Here is a 24,443-nt window from a genome sequence, read left to right on the forward strand (position 1 = left end):
ACACACGAGCTACTGTGACTGTAATGAACGAAAGAAATATTTCCTCAGAAATGGACCTACATATAAAGTGCTCGTATTATTTTAATTAGTTAATTCAAGGTATATAGGAATTACTGCACAGAAGTTTGTCTTGCTTACTTCTTGTTAAGAACAAACCAACACAATGGGTTACATCTGCAATGACCATAGCGTGTATCGACACCCGAACTTTAGCAGTATTATTCCTAACACTTACCAGTTAGTCGCCAGAGGGCGTTGCTGAGAAGAGACTCTGTACGATAACAGTCAAACAAGTGGACACTTGATAGTTACTCGTGCATAGCTCCTTGTTTGCAAACTTTCTTTAGTGAGCAGGAAAAACCAGTAAAAATGTCTCACAAAAAAATAGATAAGAGAGGAATTCACAGATGTATATAATCTAATCTATTTTAACAGGTCTATAATATTAAGCTGTATATTCTAATATATTTAAACAGGTCTATGATATTAAGCTGTATATTCTAATCTATTTAAACAGGTCTATAATATTAAGCTTATATTCTAATCTATTTAAACAGGTCTATAATATTAAGCTGTATATTCTAATCTATTTAAACAGGTCTATAATATTAAGCTGTATATTCTAATCTATTTAAACAGGTCTATAATATTAAGCTGTATATTCTAATATATTTAAACAGGTGTGTAACATCTAGCTGTATATTCTAATGTATTTAAACAGGTAACATCTAGCTGTATATTCTAATGTATTTAAACAGGTCTGTAACATTAAGTTGTACATTCTAATTTATTTAAACAGGTCTATAACATTAAGCTGTATATTCTAATCTATTTAAACAGGTTTGTAAATTTAGCTGTATATTCTAATCTATTAAAACAGGTCTGTAACATTACGTTGTATATTCTAATTTATTTAAACAGGTATATAACATTAAGCTGTATATTACTGTCTATTTAAACAGGTCTGTAACATTAAGTTGTTTTTATCAACGGTTGACACATATTTATACCACGTAGTACCTAACTATGGTCATTCCTCTCACATGATTAACATGTGCATGAATGCTTGGCTGTCTATGCTGTGCTTATCGTGGATATTACAGAATAATTTTCTAATACTTTTATTTGATTCCAAATCTCCGATTTATTATGTTACGTACGTTAACATATTACTAATTCAGATAACCGGAAATTTGGATTTGAATTTAAAAGTTAATTGAATGTTAATACGTATCAAATTCTAACAATTTTTTTTTTAATATACAAGCAAAAAAACGATAAATTTATAGTAACTGTTATGATAAATAGTTATAACAAATGATGGGTTATATCCGAGAGGTTTTCAAACATACAGACAATATTGAGTCGTATATCCGGTCTAGAACAGAATATTTTACATTTGCTTGTCGTGGGCCTGGATCATATATAAAGTATTCAGTTCTAGACCGGATATACGACTCAGTACTATCTGTATGTTTGAAATACTCTTGTGTTTAAGTTAGCTCGCTTGATTAGCCTCACGCCGCTTATAAGCTCACTTCTTCCGGCGAAGATATTTAATGCCCTCGTAGAAATACTAACGTCTGAAGTTAATTCTCTGATGTTAAACCGTTCGTAACGTGCAAAGTCTACAAACCTTCCTGGTCCATTTCTGTAGCTGACCAGTAATATTCTTCTCCTTCCGGCGCGTCGGTTTTATACAGCAATTATACGAGTTTCTCGAAGTATCAACAATAATCAAGAACATAAGCGTTTTCGTAAAACAAATATTGTAGATTCTTACTCTCAAGAATCTTCTACAAATTTTGGGAACAGGTTAGACTTGTGCAATACACAGTTAATAGTATACGTCACACGCAAAAAAAGACCATACTGCAAAAACATAAGCACTAAAATAAATGTATAACAGTAAATCTTTTACACAGAACAAAATATATAGTAAAAGTTTGAAAGTTAACATAGTAATTGACCATTTATTCACTTTAAAGTGAAATTTATATGAGACATTTATAAAGAGCTCAGTGTTTTGTTGTAGTCTTAAGCTCAATTATCTGTTCTTTATTCTTTTGCAGATAAGTGGAACGATAAAAAATACTGGACACAGTATCATTTTCGAGGCTGACACAATGCCATCCGTGGCCAAAATCAACATCACAGGTGGTCCACTGTCATATAAATATCGTTTCCACGAGATACACATTCATTATGGAAAAGTGGACAGCAGAGGTTCTGAGCACTCGATTAGTGGATACGCTTTTCCCGCTGAGGTAAATAAAACAGAAAATAATATTAGAAAGAAGTACTTTATAATGTAAAACCTTAAAATTTATTTACACACTATGTATCTGAATAATATATAATTTTTTAGGAAAACAAGAATAATTAAATGTGCGACAACCAAGGATTTGCGCCAAAGGGTTGTTTGTTATTAAGAACAAAGCTACACAAAGGGATATCTGTGCTCTGCCCATTACTGGTAATGAAACCCAGTTTCTCGCGGTATAAGGTCTGCAGACATAGAGCCAGGGAGGAGTTTATATGTTTCTTATTGAATTTCGCGCAATGCTACACGAGGGCTACCTGCGCTAGCTGTCCCTAATTTAGCAGTGTTAAACTAGAGGGAATATAGCTAGTCATCACCTCCCACCACCAACTCTTGGGCTACTCTTTTTACCAAGATTCGAACCCGTTTCTTTTTGTTATAGCCAGTAGTCAGCGTTATTAATATTACATTCATATGTTTTTACATAAAGCAAGCGGTGGAAGGTGGAATTTATATCAGTGTACCAATAAAATAAAATGTTTAGCAGCAGTCAGTGAGTCAATGGTACTCAGTAAACAAGAAATGGACAATGTCTTTGTAGACGTTATTCCGTTTGAGAGCATCCTTCATAAATGTGAGAAAATCCTGGACTCAATAAGAGAGGATTTTTTTTCATATTGGTGTAAAGGAGATGTAGTATGACCAAATAAGGATGAAGACATATATTAGCCTCATGTTCTACTGTTTTTATTGACGTGAATTTCTTTCCCGTCTATTTTATTTCTTGCATATTCTGGATGTACGTATGTTTGAGTATATTTGTACGTTTGACGAAAGCCTCTTTAGTCGTCCTTACGTTTGAATTGCAGAATAGAAGGACAACGACTAGTCAACAATCTAATGTCATTCTAATTGAAGAGTGAATTTGACAATAACTCTTTTAACGCGCTCTGAAGTGTAGAGAACGATCTATTTTGCCGAAAACGGAACGCGAGCCATGGATCTTCGGATTCACAGTCCAATAATTTTTCGCTTAGCAATAGAAATATTCTACATCGATGACCTAAAAGCCCAACATAAATATATTAAAAATGGTTTAAAATAAGCGCTGTTTCGAAAGTTAAGGGATATATAAAGATATCTTTCTATATTAGTTTTCTAAGGATATAAACTTCTAAGACTTTTGACGACAGAATATATATTATTGACATTTCTGACAAAACACTATACATATAATCTAGGCCAAGGATTCCCAAACTGAGCACCGTAAAAAAATGTTAGGGGGGATTTAACATATACACAAAACACATGATGCTGTTAAGGTAGCTAATATCTATAGAAACATTGGGTACGGGGCCTCAGTTATCATGCGAATGTTCTGTTAGATCATGTGTTGAAAATGTTTGGGAACCATTAGTCTAGGTTTTGTAAACCGATTGGATTGGGTCAATATCCCTTAAAGTTAATCATAAGAAGTGATACCTTCCAAGAATGACAAATAAATAATCAAGTTCCATCACTCACAGATTTCCGGTGGGTGAATGCAAAGTTTAAAGGCTTAGAAAGCTAAAATACGAAACTCAAATCCCCGTAATGGCGAGCAGAGCTCAGAAAACCTATTATATAGCTTTGTCTGAAAGCAAAGTAAAAAGGAAAGATATCTACTTAATAATTGTGCTCTCCTTCTAATGAAATATTTCGTTAAACATTTGTTAAATTGTTTCTCTGTGTTATTACCGTAAATGTGTTCCTCAGAATTTACCCTCACAGATGTGACCAACTCCAAGAATAAGATTCTAAGCAATCTCATACACAGGGATGACAAGGTTGTCTAATAACGAGATGATTAAATGGAATAGTAAGGGATGACAAGATTGTCTCATAACGAGATGATTAAATGAAATAGTAAGGGATGACAAGATTGTCTAATAACGAGATGATTAAATGGAATAGTAAGGGATGACAAGATTGTCTAATAACGAGATGATTAAATGGAATAGTAAGGGATGACAAGATTGTCTAATAACGAGATGATTAAATGGAATAGTAAGGTATTTTATTATACTGAGAGATAAAAATGTTTAGAACATGATAGAAAATTTAACTTTAAAGGTATTATTTAAATGAATTCTCAAATTTACGGAAGAAAAAACATACCTGTGTTATTTTTATGTTTCTAGTGTATTTTTTGTAATGCTTGGTTTAAAGACTATTCACTTTGAAACTAAAGTTTCATGCAGATTAAAACAATAAAAAAGTAATAATGTTGTAACATTGTTTCTTTTTTAACAATTCTTTTTCATTAAAAATTGCAATTGCATTTTTTCTTGTCTGTATAAACGAACGAGGAGTCACTATAAGTGGAACTATTGATTTATTTTTGTCTTGCTACATCTCGTGCGGTTACGTTTGATGGTTTGATGTGAGTCGTCGTGATGTCATTCTTCGTTCGTCGAAGTTTTAGCCAACATTTCTGGCATTCTAAATATTGTAGAACCAATTCACGAATGAACCAATGCGACACAATGCTTTAGGAACCTTTGATTTTGAGTTTTTCGAGTGAAATGATTAGATGGTGTGCAGATGAGCGAACTATAAACAATCCAGCGTTACGTCGCATTTAAATGTCGGATTTGAAACACGTAAGCCTAATGGTCATACATCAGTAAATAAAAGAGAAATAATAAATTGACATATTCGATCTCAGTTTGGCTTGTTTGTGCCTGTCTACGTGAGGACTCGAAAAACTGTCACAGACAAGACAGTTGAAACCGAAATAGTAAAAACGTTTCCCATTCATTCAATGAACTAATACTATCCTCAAGCTGAAAACAAGCTACATATTTATTTTTAATTAACTGTTTAGACCAATTTAAACAACATTTAAGCACAATACAATATATATATATATATACCAGTACAGTGATATTTTAATCAATGTTTATCGACCAACTAGAGGAACAATAAAGCTCAGTCCAAGCTCTGTAACAGAATAATTAATTTTAATCAAATATTAAGAACAATTAAAACAACACTCAAATTCAGATGAAGCTACATAAGAGTAGACTTATATTTTAATATAATTAGACTAAATGAAAAGTATACTCAATTAAATATGCTTTAACTAGATAAAGTATCGACTCTTTGTTAACCTGAAGATGACCTAAGAAGGTAAAAACGTTGTTCTATACTTAATTTTAATGAAAGTTTTAATACCCGTTCTAGCCGTCTTTAGAACACAAAGTATCGACTTTCACTACATCCAAATGTGTTGCTAAATATAAGAGAAATAAAGTTAAAAATTCAAAGCATGATCACAAAAAAAATGTTTATCTCATTCACACGTGCGTGATTTCACCAATTTAAAAGTGCTCTGATTTTCTAGGTTAAGCTGTTATGACAAAACGAAGTGTTTGAAAAAAATGTTTAAAAAAAGCCAAAATTATGAATTGTTTTACTATATCTCAGGTTTAAAAAAAGTTAAATTAATATGTAACTGAAAAAAAAAAACAGCATAAAATATTAGGTCTCACACGGCCTGAAACGTACCACAATTCTAATTCTTTACCGTGATGTTGCAGTAACTACCTAGGCCTAATCGCACCACTTAAATCTACGGCGTTGTTATAGTATGCACGTATTATATACTCTATTCTTCTATAGTATTATTACATATCTACAGTTCTTAAGTTTATGTTATTTATGATTTTTATATATGCTAAATCTTATTGAGATCAAACACAAAACTTAACTCCAGGTGTTACTTTTCGTAATTTGACCAATCTACTATTTCGTGGGATAATTGCATTGTGCTTCTCTTGACTTTGTGTAGGGGGAAATACCCTTGTAGCTGAAGCAATGAGAAGATATGTTCCCTCAGTCTGTTGCATGTTTTCTGTTTGGTCAGCTACAGGAAGAATGCGTATTAGGAATTCAGTTATGGCACTTTAAGGACAGTTCGCTTCGAGCCGTGGAGAGAGTAAAGATTTCCTTGTGGAAGTCTCGTTCTTGTCTCGGCATATTTTTCGCTGCTGGGAGTGTACTTCACTTAGTGTTTCTCATTTATTTACACCATACCTCTATCACTCAACCAATAACATATGTTCATCTATTTCTCAACTTTCTTCTCACTATTTTATTTTGTTTTTCTTTCAAAGTCTAACTTTAACAGCATTTCTCTCTCTCTCTTCCTTTTTACATCTGCTATATATTGCTATGCTTTTTATTCTATATATTAGATCCACAACTCTTGTTTTTTTACGGAAGTTGAGCGTCTGTGTGTTAGGTGTAACACTGAACTATTACACTGTTCCATTTATCTTTATACTGTGCTGTTAACTTGCTTGGGTTAACACCAGAAAGTTTTGTGTATTATATTAAAAATATTACGAAATTTAACTATTTAGTAACAATTCGTTTAGCCACGGCCGGTCCTATTCTATTTGACGGATTTGCATCTTTACAATATCCACGTAGCGTAGTTTTCAGTGCAAACGGTTTCGTCGTTAGACTTTTCAGTGCTTACGCTTGTTATATATAAGCGTTGATTATGTTAGAAAGTCAATCGTTTTACTTTCTTTATACAAACGACATTTTAAATGTCAAGCAATTCAGTAGATCGCATGACATAATCCATGTAACGTGAAAATCGAAAATCCATAGTAATATGAAATTTCCAAAACAAGAACATGTTTCTACACTCTTAAGCACTTGGGTTTTATTATTTTAAGCACTTATGTCCAATAAATATAAAATTTAGATCAAATAATTACAGAAACTAAGTATAATCTAACGTCTTACACATCTAATTAGCCACTTTTTAATTTATATATTGGCTCAGATTTTACCCTTAGGCAAAAGGCTAACATTTCAAACTGTTAAGTAATATTTACATATATTCTTAATACATAAATTTTACACAGAGACAGAAAGTTTCATATACGATTGAAGAAAGTACAGATAAGTTGACTGATCTTTCTTTAAATTACTTTTTATTTATTTTATACAAATGAAGAACGTACTAGTGAGGCTTAACAAATATCTTTTTCTATATTAATCTTTAGATTTTGTAGAAACTTTTGTTTAACGAAATGAAATGACCTTACTATTAGGTCATACACAGAGTTGCTCAACGTTGCTTTTGTTAATTTCCAATAGAAATCTGGCAGAAAATTAAAATGCTCCAAGGCAGTTACTGTTTTATTGAATTCTCGTTTCAAGGTCCGTTTTATAAGTCCAACCTCTTACTCCATCATCGGTAAACAAGAAGTGCAATTTGTTTCCATGAAACCGAGTAATTGCTTTTTTCCGCGTATTTTATAAAGAAGTTTCACTGGTTCGTTAGTTTGTATCGTTAAATTGATGTTTGCTGGAAGGTTTCACAATGAATTGCAAAGGTTATATGTCTATGGGAGGGATATTGTATTTCACAGAGTAGCTGTGGCTTAAAATAATTAAAATAATTTTGTTGAGTAATTATTTGAGTAGGTTGAATATATTTGTAGGTTGATTTATCTTTACGTGGATAAATAAAAACACCTTGTACTTTGATCATATTTATACTCAAGAAAAACTTATGAATAATTGAACGATATAAGTAAGTAATGGAAATATGACGAATAATACTTGTAGTGTTAATAATTTTACTTGTTTTAAATTTCGCGCAAAGCTACGCGAAAGCTATCTGCGCTAGCCATTTCTAACTTAACAGTGTAAGACTAGAGTGAAAGCAGCTAGTCATCACCACCCTCCGTCAACTCTTGGGCTACTATTTTACCAACAAATAGTGGGATTGACCGTCACATTATAACGCCCCCACGGGTGAAAGGGCGAGCGTGTTTGGTGTTACTGGGATTGGAACCCGCGACCCTCGGATTAGGAGTCGAGGGCATAAACCACATAGCCACGCAGGGCCTTAATACTTTTATAACAACTTACTTGCTAAGACAGTAACTCAAAATAGGGAAAGGGGTATTTTATACGTAATATAAAGGGTCTTTTTTATCTTACTTTTAAATCATTTTATCTTTTGCAATAAGTCAGTAAGACCAGCTCTGTAAGATTATTTCGGTCTATGAAAAGTTTTGACTTTTGAACTAATCATTTACTTTTTTAAGATATGGTTATAAAACATGATAATCCACTATTGGCATGATATAATATTTTAACGTAGTTTTCCAGCCTTTCCGAAAATACTTCTGCAGATTGGGACGCATATTGTGGTGAAGATTTACTTGTGACATGAAGCTCGAACATTTACATTCATTTTGAATTCAATACATTCTTCTGATAATACAAAAACTTTTATATAATTCTCTATGTTTACGTATTAATAACAAATTCATCTTTTTTTTTTTGCTTAATACGTATAAAAACAGAATATTCTTATTTCTTGGTAACATAAACTACTGAAACAATGTTACTTTTAGGTAGTAGATTAGTTATAATTAACCAAAATGTATTTCAGTCAAATGTATTTTTGTGCAATACAGACCGGAGTTTCTTGAATCGTGCAATATGGGGTTTAACTAACGCTTTCAGTCAAATGTATTTTTGTGCAATATAGACGGGAGTTTCTTGAATCGTGCAATATGGGGTTTAACTAACACATTTGTTTTGCCCTCGAATTTTGTTAAACTCTGAGCAAAACATTTCCAGTGTTAGAAAAAACATTAATAATACGCAGTTGCCCTGAAAACAAAGAGAACAATACTTTAACCTCAATTTACTTGTTCAAGCGGCTGCATGCTTCTTCCAAGACAACGAAAAATTTCCAGCTGGATATTACCAGAATGCTTTTTGTCATTTGTGTGGTAAAAGCTTAACACGTACACTATGTCTTACACGTACACCATGTCTTAGTTGGTGGGTAAGCCTCTGAAAGTTCCATATATTATTTGACTCGCATTTGCAAGAGTTCTTGGTCAGAATGTTACCATTCGACCTATTAGTCATTGATAGATTACAGGCATAACCCTACTATAAATCACAGCTCTATAATTGAGGATATTTAGAAAGGAAAACCGTAGCAAAAATTATACACAGGTTATACTAAATTTAACGGTCAAACCTTAATATTACTATTTCTTATGTAATTTTGTAGACAGGAAAGGGAAAATCTTTAAATTTCTTCAGGTAATTTTCAGTTTTACCAAATATATTGTTAGTTTAGAAGTATTATCAATACTAACATTTACTAGAGAGAAAAATAACTTTATTTTAAGCATAACGTTGTAGGTTTTCTCTTTATTATAATCGGTATTTAAATGTCATCTGCTTTTCGTTACTAGAATAAAAAATAAAAGTTTACAAATAGTTTTGGTTTCGTTAAATAATATATAGGCCCCACAGTGGCTCAGCGGTGTGTCTGCGGAATTACAACGCTAAAAACCGGGTTTCGATACCCGTGGTTGGCAGAGTACAGATAGCCCATTGTGTAGTTTTGGGCTTAATAAAAACAACAACATAAATAATATATACGTAACATGCCTGATAATAAATCAGTTAGTGTGTGATTGTGTTTTTCTTACAGCAAAGCCACATCGGACTCTCTGCTGAGTCCACCGAGGGGAATCGAATCCCTGCTTTTATCGTTGTAAGTCCGTAAACTTATCGCTGTAAGCCCACCCTCCACACTTTGTACATGTTGCGTTATAGAAAGAACTTATTCTTCTTCAGGTGTGAAAGGACGTTGTCCCCTCTATGAACTTAGATGACGCTAGACTACGTCAAAAATAATACATACTCAATAACAACAATAATCATGCCCCTTGTTTTAAACTAGAATCCCATAAAGTTTGGTTTAAATTATGCCTGCGACCTAGGAATAAATAGATAACGGACAAACATATTTTTGTTTGTTTGTTTTTTGAATTTCGCACAAAGCTACTCGAGGGCTATCTGTGCTAGCCGTCCCTAATTTAGTAGTGTAAGACTAGATGGAAGGCAGCTAGTCATCACCACCCACCGCCAACTCTTGGGCTACTCTTTTTCCAACGAATAGTGGGATTGACCGTCACTTTATAACACCCCCACGGCTGAAAGGGCAAGCATGTTTGGCGCGACGGGTATGCGAACCCGCGACCCTCAGATTACAAGCCTTAAGACGCTTGGCCATGCCTGGCCCAGATTTTTGTACTTTGTGTGTGTGTTTATATATATATATACATATGTATATACAGAGAGAGAGAGATAATAAATCATGAAGCACTGTAAATTTATCATTGAAACAAAGATATTGATCGATCTTTGTAATATAATAAAAACAAATTTCTAAACAATAGTAAAACATCCAACTACCTTTGGTTTTCAAACTTTCTTAGCTATTCATCTATACAACGTCTCTGTAATGTCTCAGAGGACCAAGCATGCACAATTTAATAAAGCCCAAACTATATAAAAAAGGTAGAAATAACCAAGATTAGCCTCACAATCTTCGTTAGTTTATTTGCATAAGGTGTTTGATTTACAATTATTATCATATGCTGTGAAAACTGAAATTGAACTAGCGATTAAGTGGTCTCTATATAAAAACTAAATTGACCTAAGAGGCATAGCTGTGATAAGTCAAAAATAATTTTAAAGAATAACAATGACTAACCTATATTAATTTCCTTGTATCACGAAATACATCCACGTTAGTAGCTGCACTAATTTGGCTTGTTTTGAATTTCGAACAAAGCTACACAAGGGCTGTCTATGCTAGTCGTTCCTAATTTAGCAGTGTAAGACTAGAGGGAAGGCAGCTAGTTATCACCACCCACCGCCAACTCTTGGGCTATTCTTTTACCAACGAATAGTGGGATTGACCATCACATTATAATGCCCCCAGAGCTGAAAGGGCGAGCATGTTTGTGACGGGGATTCGAACACGCGACTCTCAGATTACGAGTCGAGAGCCTTAACCACCTGACCAAACCGGGCCTGTAGCTGCACTCTAATACAACGTAAAATATATTCTCTAAATATTTGAAAAAAGTGTTCAAAATTGATAAAACATACATCTGTACCAGAGAACTTTATTATTATTTGCAAATTTGATGTTATAGAGGTTTGTTTTGCCCATTTTTTAATATTATTTTATCATTTTTAAACGTTTTGCAGTCTCTTCTATTTTGTGTTGATTTCTAAATATTTCACCAGCATATTTGTATAGATATGTTTGTTTGTGTGTTGTCTTAACAATGCTATCTCTTTCCTTATAGTGTATCGTTTTTTGCTAAACGTTATTGTGTGGACCTTATTTTTCTTTCATAGGCACTTGTAAATTTATAATATATTTAGAAGGTCAATATACGTTCCCTCAGTGTGTCATCGGTAAGTCTTCGGTCTTAAACTGCTAAAACACATTGTTCCATTCCCTGTGGTGGAGAGAGCGAATATTGTCACTTGCTTAACTTTGAGCTAAAAAAATCATAATCAGATCCAAGTATTGTTGATGAATTACGTTTTTTTTATTATTTTTAGCCACAAAAAGGACCCTTAAGATTTATTCAGTTTTTTTGATATTATGAATAAATTATGAAAACCGGAAAATGTTTCGTCTTGATATTTTCTGAACCGATTCTCTCTCAGCGTTGAATTAACACATACACCTTCAAAACCTTGCCTCGTGTAAAGTAATCCGTACAATAGATTTTCTCTATTACAGGCATAGTTTGTCAACAAATCTACAAGCGATGTGTGATGTACAAACAAGACCCAAATAAACACGAGCTAAAATCAGCATTCGATATCTCCTCAGCAATGCTAAGTAAATCGAAATAACTTATAATAATAAAAAAATGTTTACAATGAAAGTTTGCAACACTAATAAGAATCGGTAATAATTGTGTTTCAGTTACAAATGATTGGATACAACTCTGACCTGTACCCCAATATGACTGAAGCTTTACGTTTACACAAGAACCAAGGACTTGTAGGAGTGTCTGTCATGCTACAGGTAAGGAGTTTCTATCTTTTCATTAAAATAGTGTAAACTAGCTTCAAGGCCTCGAAGTCTGTAGTTCTTGTTTTTTTGTTTTTTTGAATTTCGCGCAAAGCTACACGAGTGCTGTCTGCGCTAGCCGTCCCTAATTTAGCAGTGTAAGATTAGAGGGAAAGCAGCTAGTCATCACCACCCACAGCCAACTCTTTAGCTACTCCTTTACCAACGAATAGGGGGATTGACCGTCACATTATAACACCCCCACGGCTAAAAGGGCGAGCATGTTTGGTGCGACGGGGATTCGAACCCGCGACCCTCAAATTACGAGTCAAACGCCTTGAGACACCTGGCCATGCCGGGCCATTTGTAGTTCTTATCGAGAACTCTAAAAATGTTCTGTCCAGCGGTTCTCAATATTTTTGTTCATGTTTCTCTATTAAAAACACCTAGGTTATTCCAATGAAAGTGGCCACCACCCAAAAAATAGCTTAGATGGGTATTGAATATATTTTTAGTTTTAATAGACTACGTTTACTGGTTAAAAATCTACTGTGTCTTTTCTATCTAAACCTCAGTTATCATTTCTTGACTAGAAACGTTTAAAATGATTCACCGTGAAACTTTGAAACTGTAAAAGCCCCAGATAGAAATGAAACACTTATAAAAGACAACAGACTTTCACACTTGTAAACTATTTATTTTGATGTATAGTAGATAACATTTTTACTACTGATACTGTGCTAATTATAGATATATTTAGATTATATTATTAAAATAAACACTTTTTTCAAAAGTAATTAGTTGTAGTTTGTAATTCTATCAAATAAGAAGTTTCTTCTGAACAAACTACTTTAAGAAACGAGTGTAATTTAAAAACACAAACTATAAACATTGAACACTTATTCATGTTTTGTCTATAGAACACAAAAAATTAAAATTTAATAGAAATATAATAAACTATAGAAATTTTAACCTTAGTATTTCGATTACTAAGTTTCTTAGGAAATACCTCATAGGTACGTCAAAACTAATTGTTAGTTCGTTAAAATTCGTGCAAAGTAACTAGAAGGCTATCTAGGCTAACCATCTTTAATCTTGCAATGATAAACCAGTGGCACAGCAGGATATTTGTAGACGTACAAAGCTAGAAAGCGGGATTCGATAAAAGTGGTGGGGAGAGCATGCATAGCCCATTGTGTAGATTTATGCTTAATTGCAAACAAACACAATGATAGGTTAGGCGAAAGGCAGCTAATTGACACTAATCTATCCAACGTTCACACGTAAGATACCTTTTAACAATGAAAAAGGGGATTGACTATCGCATAATAACGCCATCCGGGTAAAAGGTCGAGTATATTCAGGTATGGAGTTTGACCCAGCGATCGGCAGAGTTGAGTGCCCTAACCACCATACCATGCCAGGCCACATCAAAATTGAAGTTTATTCGAATTCCTACGTCAAGTAATTTTATACTACTTTGTTTTAAATGTCTGTCTTGAAAACTGATGTATACTTTCTTCTAAAATATAATTAAGATATTGCCTCATATTCCTGAAACTAGTAATCAAAATGTAGTTTAGACGATCACGTTAAAATAAAAACTTAGTAATCATTTCACTAAACTCAACTGTTGCTAACTTGAACAGAAAGTTAACTTTCAAACTGCTATTGAACAAAGAAAGCATTTGGACCCACAAAATTGTTATCACCCAAACTACTTTTTTTCGTTTCAGACATATTTGAGGCAGTAAGTTTATTGTAACTGCCGTTTGGCTTAGAAAGTAATATTCGATTTTGTTGTATTTGGCGCTTGGTCAGTCACGTTCGGCCGTCTTTTCTTTTTTATTTTATTTTTCTTTATATATCTAATTGTCTTTAAAAAAAAAAGCGGGAATAGGTACTTCTACAAATATTTAGTCCTAGAAAAATTCTAACGTAAAGCTAAAATGAGGTATAAAATATATAATTAAACTACGTAAAGACTTTTGCTTATCATATCGGATATTGTTTATAAAACTCGAAAATAAATGTTTAACTTACGTTCCTGGCATAAGACTGTGAGTAATAATCAATTGAGTCAAGAAATAAACAAATGTTTGAAATACTCAGTGAAATTATTTTGTAACATTAAACAAGAAACACATTAAAACTCTAGTCAGTACACATCATTAGTTTATTCAGAAATACTAACAGAATTTGTAGAAAAGTAAGTTGATGTGGTGACTTTTCCCTACAAACCAACCTCTCTAGTTGATGTGGTAATTTATCCCTGTAAACCAATCTCACTATAATTCAGCATACATACTTTTAGTTTATACAGGAATTTTATTTTTATTTATATACAATCTTAACAGTGTAGTCACTGAATAGCGTGGCATTAGGTAGACTATTGTTTAATATCTGTTACATAATATCTGAAGAAAGGTGGCTGGTAGATGTCCTTTTGTATGCTAAAGAAAAGTTGCTTGGGGCTCTTGTAACTTCATTTAAATCTCTTACATCTACTTATTAGTTTATTAATATCCATCTTCTTTTGCGATATAGCTTCTCATCTAAACGAAAAGAAACAGTTCTAGATTTTAATCTATGACCCAGTACAAAAAGCTGTCTTATTACTTCCATGATGCATAAAACATTATTTTGCTGACATAATTCTCGATTCTTTGGTGAAGCTGTCTCTAATCTTTTGATTATTAATCAGAAATAGTACAGCGTAAATACGCAGTTTCCTCAGTAATGCATAGAAAATTATAGCAAATATTTTTATTATTATATTTCATAATCCATCTATCAAGGGTTCAGGTATAATGCATGAAACAACTTGGTTTTACGTGTTCCCTAAGAAGCTTCTATTTTGTCTTTAATGCTAGTTTAAATAACAGTATTTATTAAATTGTTTAATGTATATTATATGTTATCTATTATTTTATTGTTTTGATTAAACATTTTTATTATAAAGGCTATTTTGCACTGTCACCTCAGTATATAAATTTAATTATGATCTAAATCTCCTAAGCCGGCTTAATCTTGTGAGATATTATTGGGATTACGACCGAAAGTATTGCCAACCCTAAGGACAACCAACTGATAAATCATGGCATTCTAAACAGTATAAGTAAAACTGGTATAATGAAATAGCTATGTTTATTACTGAGTTAAATTTCATTTCTAACATATGAGTATCTAGCTAAGCTCAGAAGTTAATAACCAAAGCATTCACATTTTACATACAATAGAAAACATTCAGTAAAATTTGGAGAGTAGAATGTGAAATGTGGCTTGTATGTCCTAGACGTTTTCAATATTACCATCTTAATGACGACTAATGCCAAAATTGTAATTGAATAATGCAATATTTTTTCCAAGAAATTTGGTTTTCTAAACGGTAGAACGAACAAAGGCACACTCAACGTACCTATAAATTGTACATTTCAAAAGATAAATATTCTCTGATAATGGTTATGATAAAAATAGGTTTGTGCGGTCTAAATAATATACTTGTTAGAAAGCTACGTTGACCTCTTATTTTTATTATTTCACACACATACATAGATACGTGTGTATCTGAGGTTGGTTCTCGTTCTATTTATTTCTAGGTATTAAATATTAGGTTATTTGTCATGAAAGTTCACAATAGAAATATTATTACGTTAATTGAATATTTTGTAGAAATTTTCCATGGCCTTTGATACCATAGCGTAATTGTTACAATGCTTGTGAGGAAGGTCTACAAGAGACACATCATTAAACTTTAATTGTCAAATTGTAGCTTACCACTTATATGTTTGTCTCGTAGGAATTAATGTATATAAAGTGATGTAACTTCCCATTTTTAATGTTTGTCAGAAATGGCTTCAGTATATATGTTATAGTAACTTTTATAGTGTTTGTCACAGAGGGTGTGTGACATTAATACAACATTTGCGGTTGTCTAAGTCGTGTTATATTAACTAATACTGAGTTTAAACAGAACTTTTCACGAGCTGAGCGAGAAATCAAAATTCTACTTTTTTTTTCCACATGATATCAAGACTTCACTGATGTTCTATTTGACAAGTTACGTACAAGTAAAGAAAGTTACGAAAAGCTCTTCAGTTTAATGGTTTTCCTGTTTTTTTTCGTTTTCTCGGGTATCGAAATCAACCACTCAGAATTAGCTAAAGTACTAATTGTTTCTCGCTATTGATTGCATTGGTATACGAATTGGTTTATAGCTTCATGACACAGGGTTTAACATAACCGTCGGTTTTATTTTTAAAAGTCAAAATTTATTTTTAACGACTTTATTCTATTTTAAACAATTAATTTTCAGTTATAAATAAGGATTCTCAATAAATATTTACACAATTTCCCAAAAATAATATCACACATACATAATTTGTTAGAAACAAAAGCTTTCTCAAATCAAACAGCTCCATTTTTTTTTTTATTTAAAGCATTGCTACATAAAACTTACTTATCTATCCAACCATTTGAGTTTTATTTGAAATTTTCCAGTGGTTCTTAGGTTATTTCAAATAGAGCAATCACAAAATTTACCATCTACCAAATGCACTTTTTTCCAATATCTCTGATACAGTCCTTTATCATCCTATAACCATTTACTGAAAACTGGAATCTTTTACATACTTACGATACTACTAAAAGAGATTTGCTCGTCAATAAAAGTTACTTTAATTCTTTGTCAGTCATATCTTACCCTTAAAAGTGTAAGCCTGCATTATCAGTAAGAAGAAACTATCAAAAGCTGAGGCAACTGCGTGATGTTAAGTTATTACCTGTATTAATCATTATAACGTACCGCAATACCCATTAGTTGTTGAAATAACGTTAAAACGCTTGGTTTTGGAATCTGTAAATTTATGTAACATGCATTCCGTTTAAATTAATACCAGACATTTCCAGTGACATTAATTTGTACAGTAAGTGTGAGCACTTAGCAATTTAAACATCTGATAGGTTAGTTAGGCGCTAGAGTAATTGAAATAATACCACAAACAATGATTCTTACAGGCTACAGGTTTCCGACTGAACGTGGCCGAGTAATTAGCATGACGGGCTACGGGTCTGAAGGTCCGTGGTTCATGTCGAATGCAAAATCGCATTCTGCACTTTAACAGTGACGGTTAAATCATACGATTCGTTTAGAGTGGGATAAGAGTTGATAGTGGGTGTTATTGACTGTTTATTTCTTCTCTTATCTATCAGTTAAAAATTCGGAACGGCCAGAGAAGATAGCTCTTCTATAGCTTTGACATAAGATCCCAAAGTGAACATTTTACCATTACAATTCAGTTCCTTCCTGACAATCTGACTGTTTGTTTCTGAGCACAGAGCTACACAATAAACTATCTTTGCTATACCCATTACGGGTATCTAAACCAGAAATTTTGAATTATAATCCTTCACACAGTTGAGCCTCTGTAGGTAGGGGAGGTAACTCATGATCTCTGAAAGTCAAGAATTATTACCACTATAAAAAAACATGTTTTGTGGGACATTCCATTTACTGAACCACTTTTAAAAGGAACAACGACAAGTTTCGAATATCATAGTTAGTTTTATCATAGTTTAGAGAGAGAAAAGAGAAATAATAAAAATTAGATCCTGACCTAATGGTTAAGGTTGTAGATCAAGGGTAAAAGGTTTGAGACCTGATTTGGCTGAGCAGACCCTGCTCTTTCAGTTGTTACAAGAGTGACGGTGAACCTTTGTTCGACTGGAAAAAAAATCACTAAAACCCTAATGGCGGAAGATGCTGTTTACTGACTGCCTTCTCTTTTGCCACTAATTCGAAATTCGTAGACGTATCTTAGGGTGTCTTGATCAGACTGTTTAACTCACACTGGTATATCCTAGTGTTCTTTGACCTGATTGTTTAGTCTACACTGGTATAAGATAGAAAATCTTTCACATAGAAAATCCTGTTTTAGAGTTCAAAACTAATAAACTTTCTAACTAAATATGTTTTGTTTTAGTTATTTAAATGATTCCTTCTCTTCATTTTATGTACAAATATACATATATATCAGTGAGTGTAATAATGAGAAATAGTATTAAAAGGTTCTTAAAACTAAATATTCTAGGTAATGACACAAACCTGATACAAAATTTATGGTTTTACTTAAAACTAGCCATAATGTGAGTGCACTAAAACTGTTGTACTTTAATATTGTAGATTATGAGGTACGCCATGTTTAACCGTGTTCTGTTAGAAGGTAAAATTAAAAAATATGAAACATCACAGCAAAGTAATGACAATATTATGATTAGATCGATATATAGAACAAGCAAATCTAAACTTATATTACACATTTATGATCTCTTTCTTTGCAGATCAGAAGTTTTTAAAGTCAGATTAACATAAAACGTGTAAAGTTGCGATGTTATTGTCGTCCTGGTATTTCACATACCACTTGTTTTATCTTTTTGTTTGTCTCTAAAAGGCCCAGCATGGCCAGGTGGGTTAAGGCGTTCGACTCGTAATCCGAGGGTCGCGGGTTCGCATCCCCGTTACCCCAAACATGCTCGCCCTTTCAGCCGTTGGAACATTATAATGTGACGGACAATCCCACTATTCGTTAGTAAAAGAGTAGTCCAAGAGTTATCGGTGGGTGGTGATTGCTAGCTGACTTTCCTCTAGTCTTACATTGTTAAATTAGGGACGGCTAGCGCAAATAGTCCTCGTGTAGCTTTGCGCGAAATTCAAAAACAAACAAATAATACAGAACAGTAAGTCAGAAACTGTATAAAAGTGTAATTGCTATGTATTCTTTTACTAATTCAACCTTAGTATTTACAACCAAACATATAAAAAAGAAGTTATTTAGAACAAGTCTCTCTAATCTGTTTTGTTTAAATGATATTATTGTAATCATTGGCTATCACCCCATGGAAAGCAATATAAATTTAATAGATAAGTTAAGTTTATTCCTTGAGAAAATGAGTCTCTTAATTCAGTTAAACGTTATTAATTAAAGATTTCATAGATTGTTTCTGATGTGTTAGTTTGGAGTTGTGTTAATAATAAAATAAAATAAAAACCACATTTGCTCAATTCAAGACTTCCTCTTAAAATGTTTCAAACGCCCAATAGTGGCACAGTAGTATGTCTGCGAACTCACATCCCTAAAAACCGGGTTTCGATACCCATGGTGAGCAGAGCACAGATAGCCCAGTCTGTTGCTTTGTGTTTACTTCCAAACAATGAAACATTTAAACTTCCAGAAAACGTATCTTTGCGATAATTCTAGGGTAACTAAAGCTGTATGACAGATTTTTCTTAGTTTTTTGAACAGCACAACTGTAAATCTTAATTCTTCGAATTTATTTTATTTTTGTTTGTTTTTAAATTTCGCGGAAAACTACACGAGGGCTATCTGCGTTAGCCGTCCATAATTTAACAGTGTAAGACTAGAGGGAAAACAGCCGGTCATCACCACTCACCGCCAACTCTTTGGGTACTCTTCTATTAACGAATAGTGTGATTGAACGTAAAATCATAACACCCCCACGGCCAAAAAAGAGATCATGTTTGGTATAGCAGGGATTCGAACCAGCGACACTCAGATTGGGAATCGAACGCCCTGACCACCCGGTGTTGTTCGGTATAATTATTTTAATGATTAACAATACGAACCGAGATTAAAGAAATATAATATTTATAACTAAACCAAACAAAGTTAGTTTCTTGTTAAATACAAAGCTGCAAAATAACATACCTGTACTTTACCTGACAGAATGTTTGTTTTTGTTGTTTTTTGAATTTCGCGCAAAGCCACTCGAGGGCTATCTGCGCTAGCCATCCCTAATTTAGCAGTGTAAGACTAGAGGGAAGGCAGCTAGTTATCACTACACACCGCCAACTCTTGGGCTACTCTTTTACCAACGAATAGTGGGATTGACCGTCACATTATAACGCCCCCACAGCTAAAAGAGCGAGCATGTTTGACGCGACGGGGATGCGAAATCACGACCCTCAAATTACGAGTCGAACGCCTTAGCCCATCAGGCCATGCCGGGCCCAGGATATCAAAATCAAATTTTTAGTGTAAAAACGTCCTCGCATTTAACGCTGAGGGTGGTGGAGGATTCAGCAGGTAATCAAATAATGGTTTGGTTGGAATTTCGCGTAAAGCTACTCCAGGGCTATCTGCGCTAGTCGTCCCTAATTTAGCAGTGTAAGACTAGAGCAAAGGCAGCTACCCATCTGCACTCACCTCCGACTTTTGGACTACTCTTTTACCAAATAAGTGGAATTTACCGTCAAATTATAACGCCCCTACTATTGAAAGTGCGAGCATGTTTGGTGTTACATTTGGATTCGAACCCACGACCCTCAGGTAATGAGTCAAGCGCCTTATTCACCTGGCCATGCCGAGCCGAAAACAAGGAACAGCAAGAAGGTAGAAGAATGGACGTGCAGAGAATGGAAGTAGGACGTTCAAAGATATATTACTTCTTAGTTTATAGAACTTTAGATGTATGATTACTTCACTTTTTCTACTTGTTTGTCATATCTATACAAACTTTAAACATCATCTGTTTGTAGTGGATGTGTTGCTGTCTTACCACTTCATGTAAAACTAAGGTAAAGTTTTATCCGAGCATTGAAGTTTCCAAAACATTTTAAACTAGATCTAAGCTATTTCTTTCAGCCTGACCCTTCAAAAGGGTAATTGTAAAGCTTAATGAAGGCGTAAGACGAGATAATCAGTAACAAAACAAATATTCAGCAGATAAATCGCCTGCTTTCTTGTAGTTAATGTCCTAAAAGACATTTCTGCTTATCATACAAAAGACCAGTAGCAGTGTATTAACGAATGTGTTTATTTCAACAGTCAGGTGATCTCTCTAATGCGGAGCTTCGTATTCTAACCAATCAACTGGATAAAATACGTTATCGAGGTATGTTTGAAAAAATTTGATTTGTTATGTAATTAATGTTGTTCTACTAAGAAACTGAAAGGAACTTGAAACAGACACACACGTGTCTAAAGAAATTTCCTTATTACATGTAGCTGTTTTATAAGGCCTGATTAGTGATAACGTTTCTTTAAAAGAAATTAACAATGAATAACTTTGTAGTAGGCTTAAAATAACAAGTTCGTTAAATAAATCAGATTAATTTAAATTATTTTTTTACAAACAAAGATATCTTTATTGCGTCTATTAAGGTTTTCAGATATGTGTTATTTCACTTATAGATATAACGAGAAACTGTCATTCACGAAACTCGCATTAATGAAAGTAAACAAAAAATGCGGAATAATCAGTAATATAAAACAGCTCGTGCAACAAACCAATGTCATTAATTGTAAAAATGGTTTCTTCAGAGATTGATATAACGAAATATAAGTACGCTTGCTCTTTCAAGAAATTACATTTAATTTTTGCAGGAGATTTATATCTTTGTATAAATAAGAGTAATAAAGTTGAGTTATATACATGAAAATGTGTTTATAAATACAAGTCGTTCTGAACGGCCGAGCACGGCTCAATGGCTAGCACGAGGGGACCGTGCAGCTGAGGTTTGATAGTTGGCATCCATTCATCGCCGAAAACAAAAAGTGAGCTTTGAGGTCGTAGTTACATTAAAAAAAAATTGTCAAAACTGTTTATTTAGTTTAAATCATATAGCCCAAACGTTGGCGGTAGGTATTACTCACTAAGGGGTTTTACCTCTAGATGCCCACTTCCAAATTAGAGTCAGATAACTTTGGTAGAGTTTATTTTGCGAACGAAACTTTTAAACTGTTAAAAAGTGTTATTCAAGTTTGTGCCAGATTGCAGTATAGAACGTAAATTTACTTTAAATATATTATTTAGTAATTTAAGATACTCATTTAAAGTAAGGCTTTGATTAATTATTCAAACAATAACATGCAGTTAGCATTTCTGGCTTTTATTACACTTATGAGTTTTGTTTGTTTTTCTAAATTTCGTGCAAAGCTATACAAAAGCTACCTACGCTAACCGTCTCTAACAAAGCAGTGTAAGACTAGAGGCAAGGCAGCTAGTCATCACCACTCGCCGTCAACTCTTGAGCTACCCTTTTACCAACGAATAGTGGGATTGTCCTAACTTTATAATGTCCTTATAGTTGAAAGGGCGAGCATGTTTGGATTGACGGGGATTCGAACCCGTTACCACAGATTACGAGCCGAGTGCCCTAACCACCTGGCCAAGTAGTTTAGAAACATTTCTTTAGAAAAATGTATCACTTTAGCCTAATATATTCCCTAATACGGTCGTTAACCATATAGTTTAAAAATGTTTCGTTAGATAGATGTACCATTTTAGCTTAATACATTCCCTAAAATTGTATATAAATTTTGGTTTTATGCAACTATATTCAGACTAATTTATTTGAGCCGCATTCTACTAAATGAAAGTTACAAAACAAGTTCGAACTTTCATAATGTTTTTGAAGCGAATATTTCGTTAAATTCAAGCTTTCCTTGTGACATCTGAGTGATGTGTGACTTATCTTTTTACCACTTTCACTGGAAACTAATGTTTTACTTCAGGTTTTAAAAAAGAGATATCCCACCTGTTCAAAGGTTCATTCATTAGAAGTAATTTCACATAATGTTTGTATTTCCACAAAAAGAAAAAAAAACGACAACCTAATACTACAAAAGAAAACCCTAAAGAAAATTAGTGTAGCACTTGGTTTTGAAACTAGGTGTATCTTAGTTTTTGTTGCTTCTTGTATTTTGAAGCTATATACTATAAAACTTTCAGAGGTACACGTAAGATGTTTTGAAACTAGCTATATCTCTGTTTTTGTTTGTTTTTTTCTATTTTAGAACCTATATACTGTAAACACTTTTAGGGGTACACTAAAATGTCTTGGAACTAATTATATATCAGTTTTTTTTTCCTTTTTTTTGGAGTTAACACTTTCAGGTGTACACTGAAATGTTTTGAAACTAAGCATACCTAAGGGTTTATTGCCTTTTTTAACTTCAGAACAATGCGCTATAAACACTTTCAGGGGTACACTAAAATGTTTTGAAACTAAGTATACCTCAGTGTTTGTTACCTTTTTTTTACTTTAGAGTTATACACTATAAACACTTTCAGGGTTACACTAAAATGTTTTGGATTTAAAAGAATTAACCACTTTATGTCATTGTTCTCACCTGTCGTGTTTTCCACATTATTAACAGTTCATTGGCCCGGCATGGCCAAGCGTGTTAAAGCGTTCGACTCGTAATCCGAGGGACGCGGGTTTGAATCCCGGTCGCACCAAACATGCTCGCCCTTTCAGCCGTGGGGGTGTTATAATGTGACGGTCAATCCCACTATTCGTTGGTAAAACAGTATCCCAAGAGTTGACGGTGGCTGGTGATGACTAGCTGCCTTCTCTCTAGTCTTACACTGCTAAATTAGGGACGGCTAGCGCAGATAGCCATCGAGTAGCTTTGCGCAAAATTCAAACAAAACAAAACAAACAGTTCATCGCTTTTATGAAAGGTGGTAGAAACTAGGGATATTAATATATATACAAAATGTATGTTTTATGTTGTATATTAATAAGCTACGAGCCGCAACCCGTAAAACATTTGTGGTAGTTTTCACGTAGTTTGTTTGAATTTTCCTCATTTTATCTTTTTTTACGAACTCTTTCTTCAGACATTATATGTTGGATCAATATATCCTGGCCTACTGGCAAAAAATTTACTCGGTTAAATGTACCACGTATACGTAATACGATTTGTTTACACTACACGTGAAGTAAAAAATAAAGTGTGGTAATGGTATTTATACTGTACACCGTATTAAATAGTCATGACACTCTTTCACGAGTTGAAACTAAGAAACTCACTGAAACAAAGAATTAAACCCTTAGTAAAGAGAAGAAAGATGCTGAAAGGCGTTTATAACGAACCGAAGCAAAATTCTTGCAAAGTAAAGTAAATATAAAGTTATAGGGAAGACAAACTTAACTTATATGCGTAAACGTTTATAACGGTTTATTAAGCGAACCGAAGCTACATTACTGTGAAGACAAGTAAATATAAAGTTATAGTGAAGGCCAACTTAGCTGATAAGCATGAATGTCTGAATGTGTGCTCACTAATGGATAAGCGTATGGTTGTGACCGATCTGCGCATGCACATGTTAGACCTAAATAAGTCGATAAAACCTATAGCAACTGTACTAAGTATAATGTTAAATTTTTAAGAAAGTTACTCCAGGTTAAGTGTTGTTTTTGTGAAATACTTTGGAAATAGAAAACCAAAA

At 33.4% G+C, this 24,443-nt stretch overlaps 1 protein-coding gene across 1 annotated transcript in view; it reads left to right on the plus strand.

The window, feature by feature from the left end:
- The window catches only part of LOC143229846 (carbonic anhydrase-related protein 10-like), a 156,883-nt gene that overhangs the window by 102,038 nt on the left and 30,402 nt on the right, over positions 1-24,443 (plus strand). The window contains exons 4-6 of the mRNA XM_076462675.1: positions 2,073-2,267; positions 12,102-12,203; positions 21,032-21,098. Coding sequence (XP_076318790.1) covers positions 2,073-2,267; positions 12,102-12,203; positions 21,032-21,098 — 364 coding nt within the window. The remainder of the gene's footprint in view (positions 1-2,072; positions 2,268-12,101; positions 12,204-21,031; positions 21,099-24,443) is intronic.

Source organism: Tachypleus tridentatus, chromosome 10 (genome assembly GCF_004210375.1).
Source record: "Tachypleus tridentatus isolate NWPU-2018 chromosome 10, ASM421037v1, whole genome shotgun sequence".
In the NCBI taxonomy this organism is placed as follows: Eukaryota; Metazoa; Arthropoda; class Merostomata; order Xiphosura; family Limulidae; genus Tachypleus; species Tachypleus tridentatus.